The 15144-nt window shown below is 41.1% G+C and overlaps 1 protein-coding gene across 1 annotated transcript; it reads right to left on the bottom strand.

The window, feature by feature from the left end:
• Nucleotides 1-9771: 9771 nt before the first annotated feature.
• Nucleotides 9772-12495, bottom strand: LOC142160469 (death-associated protein 1-like). The gene is made up of 4 exons (XM_075215352.1): nt 12355-12495; nt 11662-11752; nt 10234-10276; nt 9772-10138 (listed from the first exon to the last, which is right to left on the bottom strand). The coding sequence occupies exons 1-4, from the start codon at nt 12479-12481 to the stop codon at nt 10019-10021; spliced, it is 381 nt and encodes a 126-aa protein (XP_075071453.1). The 5' UTR covers nt 12482-12495; the 3' UTR covers nt 9772-10018.
• Between the last annotated feature and the right edge of the window lie 2649 nt (nt 12496-15144).

Here is a 15144-nt window from a genome sequence, read left to right as displayed (position 1 = left end):
CTTGAGAACTAACTCTCACCCCCAGGGATGCGGTTACTATACAGGCCACCTAGCCTATATACCTACCGGAGCCCTGTTCTGCAGACACCATAACAATAGATTTATGAAACCTTTTTTCCTCTATTTTTATATTTGATATTTAACCATAGTTGCCTACTCTCCCAGAATGTGTGGGAGACTCCAGATTTTTTGGGAGCTCTCTCGGACTCCCGGGAGAGCAGATCACCCTCCTGAATCCCGCCCACTTCGTTGATGAAGTGGGTGGGTGTGTGGCTAATCGTGTCATCCTGGCCCACGTCCCCTGCTATAATAGGCCAAAATTGGTATTGTGTAGCAGGGGCGGGGCCTAATGATGCGAGATCTCCCGGAGTGCTGATCTCCAAAGTTGGCAAGTATGTATTTTACAACTTATCTTCCCAGGAAGGAGTGATAGACAAGCATATAAGCAGGTGGCCTGCAGAAACGCTATCATGGCCCAGCCCGCCTGTAAATGTGGCCCAGCGGTTGTGGCAAGGGGGCAGCGCTGTTAATGAAAAAAATATCCTGCAAAAAAAAAAAAAAAAATACCTTGCGGTCACGTCAGCTGGCGCTCCGGCTCCCTCCCTGGTCTCCTCCTCCGTGCGGTGCTCGCAGTGAATGTCGGGGGTGACGTCATCACACCAGACATCCATTGCGTAGCGCAGCACAGAGGAGTCACCCGCGCGAACTATCAGCAGCAGTGAAAGATTATCTATTATCTTATTGTTGTTACTCTGAATTTGGACTTTTTGCACCATGCAATTATGAACCCGCTGTGTTCTCTGTATGTATCTAATATAAATATTAAGAGATGATTGTATTTTTAATATTTTAAACCATTTTAAATGTGCAGTGCTGAGTAGGGTGAAATTATCACCCACTGTTACACTCATCGGAGGCTGCTCCATGAGCCATTTTTCCTGCCACCCTATCTTTAAATCTCTGTAGATTTCTATTAGTCCTCCTGATGCTACCTATATCGATGACCATTTCAAACTGGTCAATAAAAAAATGATTCATGGGAGCAGAAAGAGAGAAAAAAATTTTTTGGGCATTTAATTCCCCGAACCCCACCAAGGGGCAGATGCAGGTAAGTTAAATTGCAGCTGGTAATGGGACTACTGCTTTAATCATGATTCTGCAACAGGTTTCCTAACTCTAACTAACTTCATTTCCAAGTAAGTTTAATATGTTAACTATGTTTTCTATGTTTTTTTGGATGATCGGCTATCGTTAGTGTTAGTGTATTTTATGTGCGACCCAAACCAACTCGTCGTCTTCCAATGTGGCCCAGGGAAGCTAAACGGTTGAACACCCCTGCCATAGACCAATCGACACAATTTAGTTTGTTAAATAGAGGCATCATATTGAACAAAGAAAACTATCTGATTCAATGAGCGCCTATTCTTCTATCTTTAAATAATATGTTTAAGGGAGTGAACCCTAAATATTAGAGCTGCTCTTGCAATTCAAGAAGGAGCGCAGTCCCCTATTTTTGTTAAATTTATGGTGCACAGAGATCCTAAAGTATCTTCCCAAACCTTACAGTACAACAGTACCTAAAAAGATAAATCTTTAATAGGGCAAATCTGCAAACAATCATATATTTCTAGCCAGACTGCACTTTTTGATAAAAATAGAGGATTAGTAATCCGGTGTTCACAAGACTGCTCAATATAAATGCAGAGATAAAACACCCATATTCAGAGTAGCAGAGAACTTTAAAACAATCATCATCATCATCATTTATTTATATAGCGCCACTAATTCCGCAGCGCTGTACAGAGAACTCATTCACATCAGTCCCTGCCTCATTGGAGCTTACAGTCTAAATTCCCTAATATAGACACACACTCACACACAGACACAGACAGACAACAAAACAATGTGCATTTGCACATTGAGTTACTGCTTGTTGGGCAACTCGATATATATCGGGTGCAGCCCTACTATCTCCAAAAGGGCCACATATTATCCTTTGTTTCAAGAGTAGAAAAACAGCCCCAAAAACAACCCTGACACCCTCACATTACTCATCCCTAAATGCACCCACATGCCCTTTATTTGCTCCGTAATTGCACCATATGGCACTGCCATTTGCTCCAAAATAGCCCATGCTCTCAGACCCACATTTAACACAAAATGTCCCCACATGCCCTTAGACCACCACAAGCCCTCATATTCCACATGTAGTCTAAAATTTCCCTACATATCACTCAGACCTCCCCTCATTCCACTCAGACATCCTCTCATGGCCCTTAGACCTCCCAAAATGCCCCCTCCTATGGCACTCAGACCTCCCCACACGTCACTCAGACCTCCCCACATGGCACTCAGACCTCCCACATGGCCCTCACACCTCCCATACATGCCACTCAGACCTCAACACATGCCCCCCATGCAACTCAGATCCCCCCATGTCACTCAGACCTTCCACATGCCCCTTAGCCCTCCATCAAATGCCACTCACACCTGCCCCATAAATCTAAAACCACTTACCTCCACAGCCCAGGTTCGCAGAGGATGGAGAAACAGCACAAAATACACTTTCCTCCCCCTCCTCTGACTGGATGAGCTACGTTACCTTCCTTCAGTGTGCAGAGGTTACACAACCCTGAATACAGCTGTTCTCATTCAGTCTGATTCTCTTTTTTAGAACAAAGCAGAGACTGAGGCAGAAGTGGGGAACAGAGCTGGGAAGCAACTGCAATCAGTGCACATCTGGGCACCAACCACTATTGTAGGGGGCAGGGCCTCCAAGAAGTGGGGCCCATTGGGGATTTCCCAGTGGACCAGTTCAACTCTGCAGGGGCTATAACATTAGCCAATTAGCACTTTAGCTTGTTAACAGCATACAGGCACAGTGTAGAATTATTTCCCAAGAGAGTCTGGCAATCTCGCTAAAGCCAGGTCAGAGAATTGGTGGGCGGAGCCACTACAGAGGAAATACTGCGGAGAAGAAGTAGTAATAATTAATCAGTGTGCTGAAGAGCAGTGGCCATTTTTTTGTAGTTTATTCACCAAAAGGGGGTTTGCTACAGGAAAATGACCACCGCTATTTAGCATACTGATGTAGTCATTACTTATTCTTCTCCATTTTGTGAGAGACAAATGGAGGAGAGGGCTGAGAGATAGAGAGTGGGTAGCTGCAGGAGAAAGGTGGTGATAGAAAGAGTGGGCGGAATGGGGATGCAGAGATGAAGGGAGATGTGGGAGGGAAAAAGGGTGTAAGAAAGACATCGGGTATATATAAATAGTGTATGTTCCACATGGTGGTTCTGGACACGACCCTGAGTGGCACAGACCCTTGGGCAGTGCAGGAGACATCCCATTCGTCAGTGCTACATGTGGAGCCTATTGTATGTTTTATGTGTAAACATGCAATGCCGGGATCTAGCAAATCAAAACATCTAAACATTAGCAGACAGTTAAGATAACTCCCACTGTGCACCCCAAGAAGATGTAAATTCTATATGCCCATACACACTGCAGTTTTAATGGCCACATAGGCCATTTTAAACCTAGTTGGCCACAAGTCACAGTTTGTATAAGCCCAAAAAGACCATGAGCAACAAACAAGATCAGGGGGTAAATGTATCAATATGCGGGTTCTTCAACACCCGCGTGTTCAGCCTCTTCCGCGATTAAATTTCAAGTGGCGCTGCATTGTAAAGGGTTAACTTCCCTTTACAATGCAGCGCCGCTTGAAATTTAATCGCGGAAGAGGCTGAACACGCGGGTGTTGAAGAACCCGCATATATAGATACATTTACCCCCAGATGAGGTACAACTAGATGTTGGTTGGGATGGACTGATTTTATGCAGTCATCATCCAACCACATTGTGTATAGCCAAATCTAAACTGGCAAATAAGGCACCTTAAGGCCTGGTTATTGGTAATTAGAGTGTCTGAGGAACCCCTATTACTACATTGCAGTCATAATTGTAATACCGGAACCCGTTAGGATTATATGTAGACAGTATTAAAATGTAATTGTTTTGATTTACATTTTGAGTTAAAAGTGTCGTTTAGTCATTGAATCATTACTCTTCAAAAGCCACCAGATGGTGCTATTTTGCAAGGAAATAGTAATTCTGTACCCTGTACAATGTATATACTGAAGGTTTATCATCATTTATTTATATAATGCCAGCAAATTCCATAGTGTTTTACAAATGGGAAACAGAGAGAGAGAAAGAGAGAGAGATAAGAAGACTCTGCTCGCAAGCTTACAATCTAAGGTTTTTATGAAGCACAGCCAATCATCATCATTTATTTATATAGCGCCACTGATTCCGCAGCACTGTACAGAGAACTCATTCACATCAATCCCTGCCTAATTGGAGCTTAAAGTCTAACATACACACAGACACAGACAGAGACTAGGGTCAATTTCTAAATCAATTTTGATAGCAGCCAATTAACCTACTAGTATGTTTTTTGGAGTGTGGGAGGAAAACAGAGCACCTGGAAGAAACCCACACAAACACAGGGAGAACATACAAACTCCACACAAATAAGGCCATGGTCGGGAATTGAACTCATGACCCCAGCGCTGTGAGGCAGAAGTGCTGCCAATGTGCTCAACTTAACACCTTGGTTTTTGCACAAGTGCACTGGAATGGTTTACCCAGCACACATTAAATGCAAACCTACCCTCTGCAAGTTAGAAGTGCCCATAGTGGAGATGACCAAAATCGTGCACAGCACATTTCATAAGGGTGTGCACCCAAGGAAATACAGACATGGATACTCTCCGTCACTACTTGCCACTGTAGCACCAACAAAAGGGGAAGGTGTCTAGAAGTATCTTAAAACATTAGAACAATAGCACTCACATTTAATAATTATGCCTCCATCCCCAACGAGTCCCGATATAAAATTAATAGCATTTACATTTAATAAATAGGCCTGTTTCCCCCTAACTAGCTCTGACATTCAAATTTAATAAATAGTTCTATTTCCATCAATGAGCCCTGAAATTGAATGGAAAGCCCGCACATTTAATATAGATCCTTCATTGCTTTAGTAGCCAGTACAATATATTAACAGCCCCATGTGAAACCACACAGTGGGATATTTGGATTTGTGTGAATAAAGCAGAGGGACACTCGCGATCCATTGCTACATCTGCATAATACGAACTTTCAATCTCTCACTGCTTTACAATTTATTTGCATTTAATATTCTTGTGTGTCTGTTTAACATATGTATGCCGTGCATATTTATATTGTTAGGAACAAGTTTACATAAAGCAAGACAAGATATTCTTAAATGACGCCAGGTGGAATGTAACTCAGGGATAAGTGAGGACGAGATGTCTGGGTTAAACTATTGGTGCACACATGTATAATGTTATCAAATCTCTCCTGTTAAGTCAACCAGGTCAGTGTTATACTAGTATTCCCTGGATTAGACTCCTAGGCACCTTCTCCACAGGGAGCCAAAAGACCCCAATCGCCATCAGGGAGGGCCCTCAGGGTTATGCCTTATCAGTGACGCACCTATCATAATCTGGCTACCGCACCTAGTCCGCCCACCATTAGCTCCAACACCGTGGGAATATTAAAGGGGATATAACCTGTGTTTTGACTGTACTGAGAGTGTTCGTGGTGACTAGGGACTACGCTTCTGTCATGTGTGTATACTGTTGTACCTGCGAAGAATCGCATCTGTCTGGTGATTGTATTTCCACATGTTCGTATTGCCATTTAAGGAATAAATTGCATTTTGGGTGAAATAAAATATGCCTATGTGATTTTCTAAGAACCTACTAGAGTTCTCACACTACAACCCCCACATTACATTAATAGCTCCCACATTTCATAAAGAATAACCACATAACAGTAATAGCCTCCACAAGACCCCACATTTAATTAAGAGCCAGGAGGGAGAAGGGAAGGAGGGGATCACTGATGTGAGGTTCAGCTCATGAGTGGCTGGTGCAGGGTGAAAGGGGTCAGCCACAAAGATGCAAAGCAATTGCTGGTCCACCCCAATAAACCTGGGCTGCTTAGTCCAGGGCCACAGGCTCCCTACAACCCTCCTTGTTAGGTATTGTGTGTTAGTTTTAAATAGTCGGTGGCTAGGTTAATCTGACTGGGGCCAAGGATGCCTAGCAGGTGCTGTCCCTAGGTAAGACTGGGAAAACTGAAAGCCAAATTCTTCCAGGCAAAACATGCACAATTTTATGGCCCAATGAGAAATTAGGCAAATATTCTGTGGAACAGATTTGAACATTTCATTCATCTCTATTACCTTGGATTGCAGTGAAGTGAACAATCTCCTACTTTAGAACATGTAGCTGAGAATGAGGGGACTTTGAGACATTGTGTATGTGGAAACTGTGCTTATGTGAAACTTTCTATTACATTGTTTCAAGTACGCCTGGAATCGAAGTGCAACATACGCCCATTGAAAAGTGTAGGGCAAGACCCCAATAAAGCTCAGAGTTAATGCATAATTTAAGTACTTTTGCATGGTTGAAATGTGCTGCTCTGCACAGCAAGAATAGCCCCTAAAATGTGCCTTTATCTTATTACAACACTCTCACTTGCAGAAATAAATCCACAAAACAAGGCGCAGCTCTGCAGACACTCCATACCTTGCACTCTGCCTATGCAAACAACGATATCCTGCTCCATAAACCTGTGCGTCTAGGCCAACAGTCTAAAGCTCAGAATTTGCACTTTGCAGTGGCTGATTTGCCCTATATGACCAACATCCACTATACTACAACACAGATTATCATCATCATCACCATTTATTTATATAGCGCCAGCAGATTCCGTAGCGCTTTGCAATTGGGAACAAATAGTAATAAAACAATACTGGTAATACATACAGACAGAGAGGTAAGACGGCCCTGCTCGCAAGCTTACAATCTATGGGATTATTGCCATTACTCTTAGAGAATCATTTATAAAGAGGACCTGCAGGGCATAGGACTCACAACAGGCAATCTGACATCATAAACCAGCATTTGTAGACTGTGCACCTCAATACACCTGACTGCACCTAAATTTGCAAGTCAAGATGACTGCTGAGTAATGAATAGGAAAATCTGGGCCTGTTGATGAGCATAGCAGGACAAGTGTTCTCAGTAACTAATGCTGGTATTCCTTACCAGTATGGATTAGGCCAAGATGCTCTTTAAGATACGGGAGATTGTTTTACGGAACAAGATATAAAAAATAAGTGGAAATTTTGTATATTTGAAGAAGTGCTTGACATTACAGAAAGCCGTAGGGCAAATGAGCCATAAAAATCCACCAACAAGAACTTTGTGTATCCAGAAGAGAAAAACAAGTCCATATGGGCATCCAAGTGCAAGTAATGCAGAATATGGGGAATGTATCCAGGTACACCAATGCAGTACATCAATTCATATGGAATAAAAGCAGCTCCAAATTAAAGATGAGTGAATCCAGCAGTATTGTGTAAGAAAGTCAGAAAAGGATGGAAGAGGGGGAAGGATGTCAATTGATCATTCCCAGTTTACGCATTTTTTCTAGGCAATGCGTATAGAAAACTTTGTGCCTAATACCAAAAGTTCCAACAGCATCCTGTTAGATGAATAAAGATATGTGAATGCAGCTATGCTTCAGCAACCCATACATCTATGTGCAATAGCACAAATAAATAAACATATGATTCCCTGCATAAATATCACGGTTAGTAAATTACCCCAACTGTTCTGCAATTTAGGAGGCTGCAAAACTACAGGCCCACTGTGCAAATTGAGTTTTGTGATATTTTTGTGCCTATTTTTTGTGTACATTTGTCCACTTTTCCAGGAGGCAGATAGCTAGAAGTTGAGATGGCTGCATCTGTGGGGGCTCAAAAGTTTGCAACTTCCTAGTTGAGGAGCTGCCCGTTCTGACGTTCCTTGCTGAATGCAGGCTATGAGCACTTGTGTACTTTCTACTGTGCCCACATGCAAAAACAAGATTTGGCTTAAAGGATAATATATTTAAATGTAATTCAGTGAATATTAAACCCCCTTTAATAGTCAAAACCAATAGTCTTACTTGCTTCAAGTCAAAAATATATTTATAGATAGATAGATAGATAGATAGATAGATAGATATTATATATTCATTCAAGAGCTTCATATAGACAAACAATGTAACTGACTCCACCATGTATATGAATAACAAATCTATCAGAGGAATCGCACTGCGAGATGTGAAACTTGCATGACAACTGACTAACCTAGCCTATGTTTTACCACTTAAAAACACTAACAAAGTTTATTTCTACGTAAACAAAGCATCTCAAGTGTCTGCTTGGACTAAAACTGGCTACATGTGACCAGATAGTATTTTATCATTGTACAGAACAACCCCCATGTCAGTTCATCTCTTCATTGGTCAAGATAACAGCTGCACTTCAATCATTAGCCAGCAGATGGCAATGCACACACATAGCTATGTTTCTACACAAATTATGGATTATTTTCAAACAATAAAAGTGCAAAGCCGCGCGCAGTTTTTTTTATGACATCACAAGTCTACTCTTGTGACAAGATTATTTAAATGGGATAAAAGGAAGAAGAGGGTACATTCACAGGAGTGTTCCCTGCTTTTCCGAAGGCTCAAAGCCCCCCTTACCCCAAGAATAGGAGTTCGTTTTTCCACAGTACGCATTCTTCACCATACAGAAAAGCACATTTGTAGGTGCACTTCTACCAATATTGTACAAATCTTCAAACACACAAAAGTGTCACCCAAAAGTAGCAAAGGCAATGCCCATGTCTGCATACCATCATGATTAGTTTAACGGCCAATATATCATACTTACCCACTTTTGAAGGCAGCTGTCCGGGAGGGGGTCCGTCGAAGGGGCGTGACCACGCGTGGTGCGTCGTTAGGCTCCGCCCCTGTCAATCTTATGTAATTTCGGCCAATTGCAGCAGGGGGCGGGGCCACAATTCTGCGTTTAGCCCCCCCCTACCCCTATTCAACAATGGAGATAGCTGGATCCGGGATTTTTGCCTGCTCTTTCGGGAGTCCGGGAGAACTCACAAAAATTCGGGAGTCTCCAGGACATTCCGGGAGAGTAGGCAGCTATGCAATATATTAGGAGAAAAACTGAAAAGTTTAGATGAATCAAGAGGGTTATCCTAAAGTGCATGTAAGTTAGACGTTGAAGTCATGTTTCACTTTTTCCACCGACTGCAATTTCCAGCAGATCTTCCGATGGATTTTCCAGGGGCAGTTCAAAGAACAGCGAAGTGAAAAGCACTATGGGGACTATTAAGTGCTCTTGCACACATTAAGCATTGCATGGCTGCGCTTTTTTGCGGTTCACAAACAAGCCTTATTGTTGTCTTTATTCAAGACCATTTAAAACATATTGGACCTGATTCATTAAGGAAAGTTAAGTAAAAATATTGAGTAAGTAGTCTCCTGGACAAAACCATGTTGCAATGCAAAGGGTGCAAACTAGTTTTATGTTTTGCACATAAGTTAAATACTGTCTGTTTTTCATGTATCACACAAATATCAACTTTAAATTTCAAATGTACAAATAATCTATCAAGTATTTGTGTGCTACATGAAAAAACAGACAGTATTTAAGTTATGTGCAAAATATAAAACTAGTTTGCAGCCCTTGCATTGTAACATGGTTTTGTCCAGGAGACTACTTACTCAATATTTTTACTTAACTTTCCTTAATGAATCAGGAACATTGTTATTGCAATACGCAAGGAAAAAAGTGTCTAATAAATGCTGGGTACCAATAATATCATCAACTATTTTTCTTTATTGAACATATTTTTAAATGTAATTTTATTGTTTGCAAGACAGGTAACCTCTGGTAACAAACACTGCACGGTGCATATGCCACATGTATTTCCATTTACTAATCTCCTTATTCCTCCTCTATTTAGCTTTTATCTAGGGCCACGTTCATTGTGCTTAGTGAAACTAGTGACACATGACAGGCTGACACTTAGACAAGCTACATAATCATGGGCTGACACACCTAGCGCGTTCACTTGCGTGGCTGTTGAATATGCTGCTTGATATGATAACATGAAGGCAGTTTCTCAGTAGCCGGATGAGGCTTCTGATGAGCGACTTGTGCCGCAGGCGGAGGGAAATCTTTATCACCCTAGATGTAAACATAAACATGACCAAATTATAACTGTGTGGGAAATCCAAAAATTTTACCGTTATTAACTACATGAAATAAAAAAAATGTCATACCCGTGCTAATGCTCTAGATATGATGAGAACTGGTTTGTGGAGGCTGTAAAAAAGCAGAACACAAAGTTAAATGAGGAGGTGAGAGGTACATGTCTGATGTGTGATGTGTATTAGGAGGAGGTGAGAGGTACTTGTCTGATGTCTGTGTATTAGGAGGAGGTGAGAGGTACATGTCTGATGTCTGTGTATTAGGAGGAGGTGAGAGGTACATGTCTGATGTCTGTGTATTACGAGGGGAGAGATTCATTTCCTGATTTCTGTGTATTAAGAGGAGGTGAGAGGTACATGCCCTGTTGTCGCTGTATTAGAGGAGGTGTAAATGTCCTAATGCCCATGTATTCGGAGGTGAGAGGTAATAGTCCTGATGCATGTGTATTAGGAGGAGGTGAGAGGTAAATGTCTGGTATCTGTGTATTAGAAGGAATGAGATTAATTTCCTGATGTCAGTGTATTAACAGGAGGTAAGAGGTAAATGTCCTGATGTCTGTATATTAGGAGGCGAGAGATTCATTTCCTGATTTCTGTGTATTAAGAGGAGGTGAGAAGTACATGCCCTGTTATCTGTGTATTAGAGATGTAAATGTCCTAGGGCCTGATTCATTAAGGATCTTAAATGAAGAGGATTCTTATTTCAGTCTCCTGGACAAAACCATGTTACAATGCAAGGGGTGCAAATAAGTGTTCTGTTTTGCATATACGATAAATACTGACTGTTTTTTCATGTAGCACACAAATATCAACTTTAAATTGCAGTGTACAAATAAGCTATCAAGTATTTGTGTGTTATATGAAAAAACAGTCAGTATTTAACTTATGTGCAAAAAACAGAACACTCATTTGCACCCCTTGCATTGTAACATGGTTTTGTCCAGGAGACTGAAATGAGAATCCTCTTCATTTAAGATCCTTAATGAATCAGGCCCCTAATGCCTATGTATTTGGAGATGAGAGGTAAATGTCCTGATCTCTTTGCATTAGGAAGAGTAGAGGGTTAAATATCCTGATGCCTGTGTAACAGGAGCAGAGGCTGGCTGACACTCGGCTCAGTAGCCTATAAGGAACATTTTGAAGGAAAAGAAATACAGGAAGATCAGTGTCCCAGGTATCCCACTATGGGACCGGCCTGGGGGACATATGTCCCCTGTCCCCCAGCTCAGCCTGCCCCTGAATAGAAGAGAGGTACATGACCTGATGTATGTGTATTAGGAGTAGGAGAGAGTTAAATGATCTGTTGCCTGTGTATTAGAAGAAGAGAGATAAATGTCAGGGTATCTGTGGATTATAATAAGTTGATAAGTAGGTGTCCTGATCTGTATATTAGACAGAGTTGAGTTTACCATGTCCCAATGTCTGTGTGGGAGATGAGAAGTACAGCTTTGGTGCCTGTAAATTATTTTCCTGATATTTTTCTCTTTCCACCTTCATCACCTGTTTTCCAATTTTTTGTTCTCTTTTTCTTGGGTGTGTGAATCCCCACTGTTGTTGTTTTTGCGCACAATTCGTTTTCCCCCAGCTTTAACTATAAAGAAAAATAGAGATTGTAGATAAGAGTTAATGAACTATTAAAACTGTAGATGTTAAAGATAACTACTAACGCCAAAACTTATTTTTATGGCTTTTCTATATGTTGTAAGTTTTTGTGTAAATAAGTATAACACAACTTTTGAGATCTGGAAACCACAGTGACAATTAATCGTTATGACAAAATAATCCTTTTCATACTTTGTAGTATACAACCGTCCTCAGAATGAAAGGCTTCCACTACTTAAATATTAAAACAATACAGCAATCACTGTGTGCTTTGTGATTTTCATAAGTTACACCATATTCACTTACAATGTGTCTTCCCAATGAGTTGAAAACCTCATGACACCATGTAATAAACAAAAGTAAAATATGGAAAATATATAACTCTTATTAGTCATGTGTATTACACCAGGCTTGCTTCTGGCAAAATGTGGCTCTCCAGTGTCTGTGGAACTACAATTCCCAGCATTTGCTACAGATCCATATGCAACCGGCAAAAGTAATTAACTATGGTGTTCTGTAGATAATTAATCAATTCACCCTATGTAATGACCCCTAAAAGAAACTTGGTATTAGTCAGGGGAGCACCGGCACCTGCGGGAGGGTGGCCAGCTCTAGTCTCGGGCGTTGTGGACATCTCTTCAGCCGGGGCCTTTAAGTAATAGCAGCTCCAGCCTCCGGTCTCCATAGCAACCGAGCAACCCCCATCCAGTATGTGCATTAGCCGGGATGATACAGAGGGAGGGACTTACAGGTGATGTCGAGTCTTACACCATGGATAAGTGTAACAATAACCACGTGTTTACCAGCCTTACCCCGAAATAAATCCATACCCCCCCCCCTCACATACACATGACACATGATATGGATCCCTTCTCCCTAATGATTTTCCAATAGCACTACCCTAAGCTAAATCAATAGTTGTTGAAGGTGTTTAAAATAACTTATTGTAATTCAGCCGGGGGAGGTTATTGTATTTTTCAAATAAGGGAAGGAAGAAAAAGAGCAGAGCATGTTGTAGTGGGTAATTTGAGCTGGGCCTGATTAAGCATTTAGGCCGCCTAAGACTAATACATTCGTAGTGCCAACTCGCCTTCCATGCCAGGCTAATACGCGGAATGTATAAACAAACTCATCCCTAATTTAAACTCCAGCTTACTTCACCTCCCGCTACTCCGGTGCATAGATCCCAATATTCAGAAAGTGGTACAAAATAAGTCTCATCCAGCCACAACCAAACTCCACCTACACATGGCCATATTTGTTAATAAAACTTTCAATTGAGCCCCACCCCTTTTGCGGGTTGCAAATTGGGAAGCCCCGCCAAAATAGAGACACTAGGAAGGTATGCCAGGGTTTATGTTACAATGTTTTCAAAACTCCGCTCCACTTGGCTTTTTGAAAGTATCATGGCAATCTTAGTCACTCATTTCATTAAAATCAGAACTGGATAGCAGGATGGAGGCATGAACGAGCGCTACTGAGGTTGAAGATGTGGAGGGGACTGTCACACCTGTCCTGTCGCCATCATTGTTTCTGCTACTTGCTTATCCCCAATGCTTGCCCAAGGATGACTCATTGGGCTAGATTTACTAAACTGCGGGTTTGAAAAAGTGGGGATGTTGCCTATAGCAACCAATCAGATTCTAGCTTTCATTTATTTAGTGCTTTCTACAAAATGACAGCTAGAATCTGATTGGTTGCTATAGGCAACATCCCCACTTTTTCAAACCCGCAGTTTAGTAAATCTAGACCATTGTCTTAATCCTTTATCATGGGAATACGTCAAGATTAAATCCTTTGTTCTTTGATGTTTTCATTTTACTTTTGAGAACAACTATTGGTATTAAGTATATGCACTCTGGGGCAGATTCAATTAGCCGCAATGGCTGCGCATTTTTACCCTTACTACTGTAAAAATATCTGCTCATTTTTCCTCGCACCTCTATGGGGCGCAGGGAAAAATGAGAGGATATTTCTGTAAAAATATCCACCGTAAAATGTCTACGGAATTCCCGCGAGACACTTTGCGGTTAATTGAGTCTCCCTCAGTGTGTGCGATTGTGATTGTTGTAGTTCGAAGTGCAAGAAGGTAATTCCCTTACTAGATGGTCAGGGATTAGCTGTGATAATGCAAATCACATCATTAAGCTATGCCCAATGCTTGGTGGGCATGATGACACAATTAGTGTCATCATACACATTTCCCTGCCCACCTCATGATGCAATTGTTGCCATCAAACCATGTCTACTTCTTTTTATACCTGTCCTCTGCATCTCCCAGAGAACGGTTATAAAAAAGTAGCCAAAAATTTTGGATAATATATATTTTTTGGGTGTAAAGAAAAGACTGTGGGGTACATTTACTAAACTGTGGGTTTTAAAAAAATGTATTTAGTACATTCTATAAAATGATAACTAGAATATGACTGGTTACTATAGGCAACATCTCCACTTTTTCAAACCCGCAGTTTAGTAAATATACCCCTGTAGCTTCAACAGAATACAAAGCAATGGAGCATTATTATATCTTCATTTAAATATTCATTACTAAGTTGCATGTTATAGGTCATAACCAAGAGGCTGTTCAGACAATCAGGAGATTGTTCCAGAGGAGTAAAACAATATCTCAAGACTGTTGAGATCTGGAAACATAAAACAATCTATGCTGTTAAAATGCTGGTAAAGGTCTGTTCCCCACTGAGACTACTGTGCAGATATTTCAGGAACGCAAGGTGACTGCCAGCACTTGCCACACTGATTGGAATGTGTAGCAGTATCCTCTAGGTATGATAGAGTTAAATAGGTGTTAGTGACCAAACATGCTGGAATTACAAGGAGTGGCATTGCCAGTAAGGTGTCCCCCCTCTTAAGCAGTTCACTTAAACACAACTATGAGCATAAAAGCCGCAGACAGAGAACTGGGAGGGGTTCGGAGTAAGAAAACCTGATATTTCCTATAGGAAATAAGACTGTGTGTAATTTGTGCAGGGAGGTACCTTTAGTTATATAACATGTGCAAGTGAATCACACTCCTTTCAGTGATGAACATGTCTGCAGTACTCACTTGTGTTTATTAAGCTTGTTTTACAATTAATACAAAGATAGAATGGGACAGCAGATAGTGGTCAGCTGTACACTACTAGCTTTTTTCTTATTCAGTGAAACCTCAAAACTTATGATCCTTTGTCTTCTTTTATATTCAGCATTTTGTATATTCAAAGTATTTTAGCTAAATTTGAAAATTACTAAGTTGAAAATGTCATGAAGTAGCCAATGCAATAAGCCAGTTCTTGGAATCACCTGTATTCTTAAGAGTGCAAACTGTATAAATGCACTATAGAAACAAAACTGGCAGCGCCTGCCCTGACCAGTATATATACC

Source organism: Mixophyes fleayi, chromosome 6 (genome assembly GCF_038048845.1).
Source record: "Mixophyes fleayi isolate aMixFle1 chromosome 6, aMixFle1.hap1, whole genome shotgun sequence".
In the NCBI taxonomy this organism is placed as follows: Eukaryota; Metazoa; Chordata; class Amphibia; order Anura; family Limnodynastidae; genus Mixophyes; species Mixophyes fleayi.
Note: the sequence above shows the minus strand (reverse complement) of the source record. Positions and strands in the feature narration are given on the sequence as shown.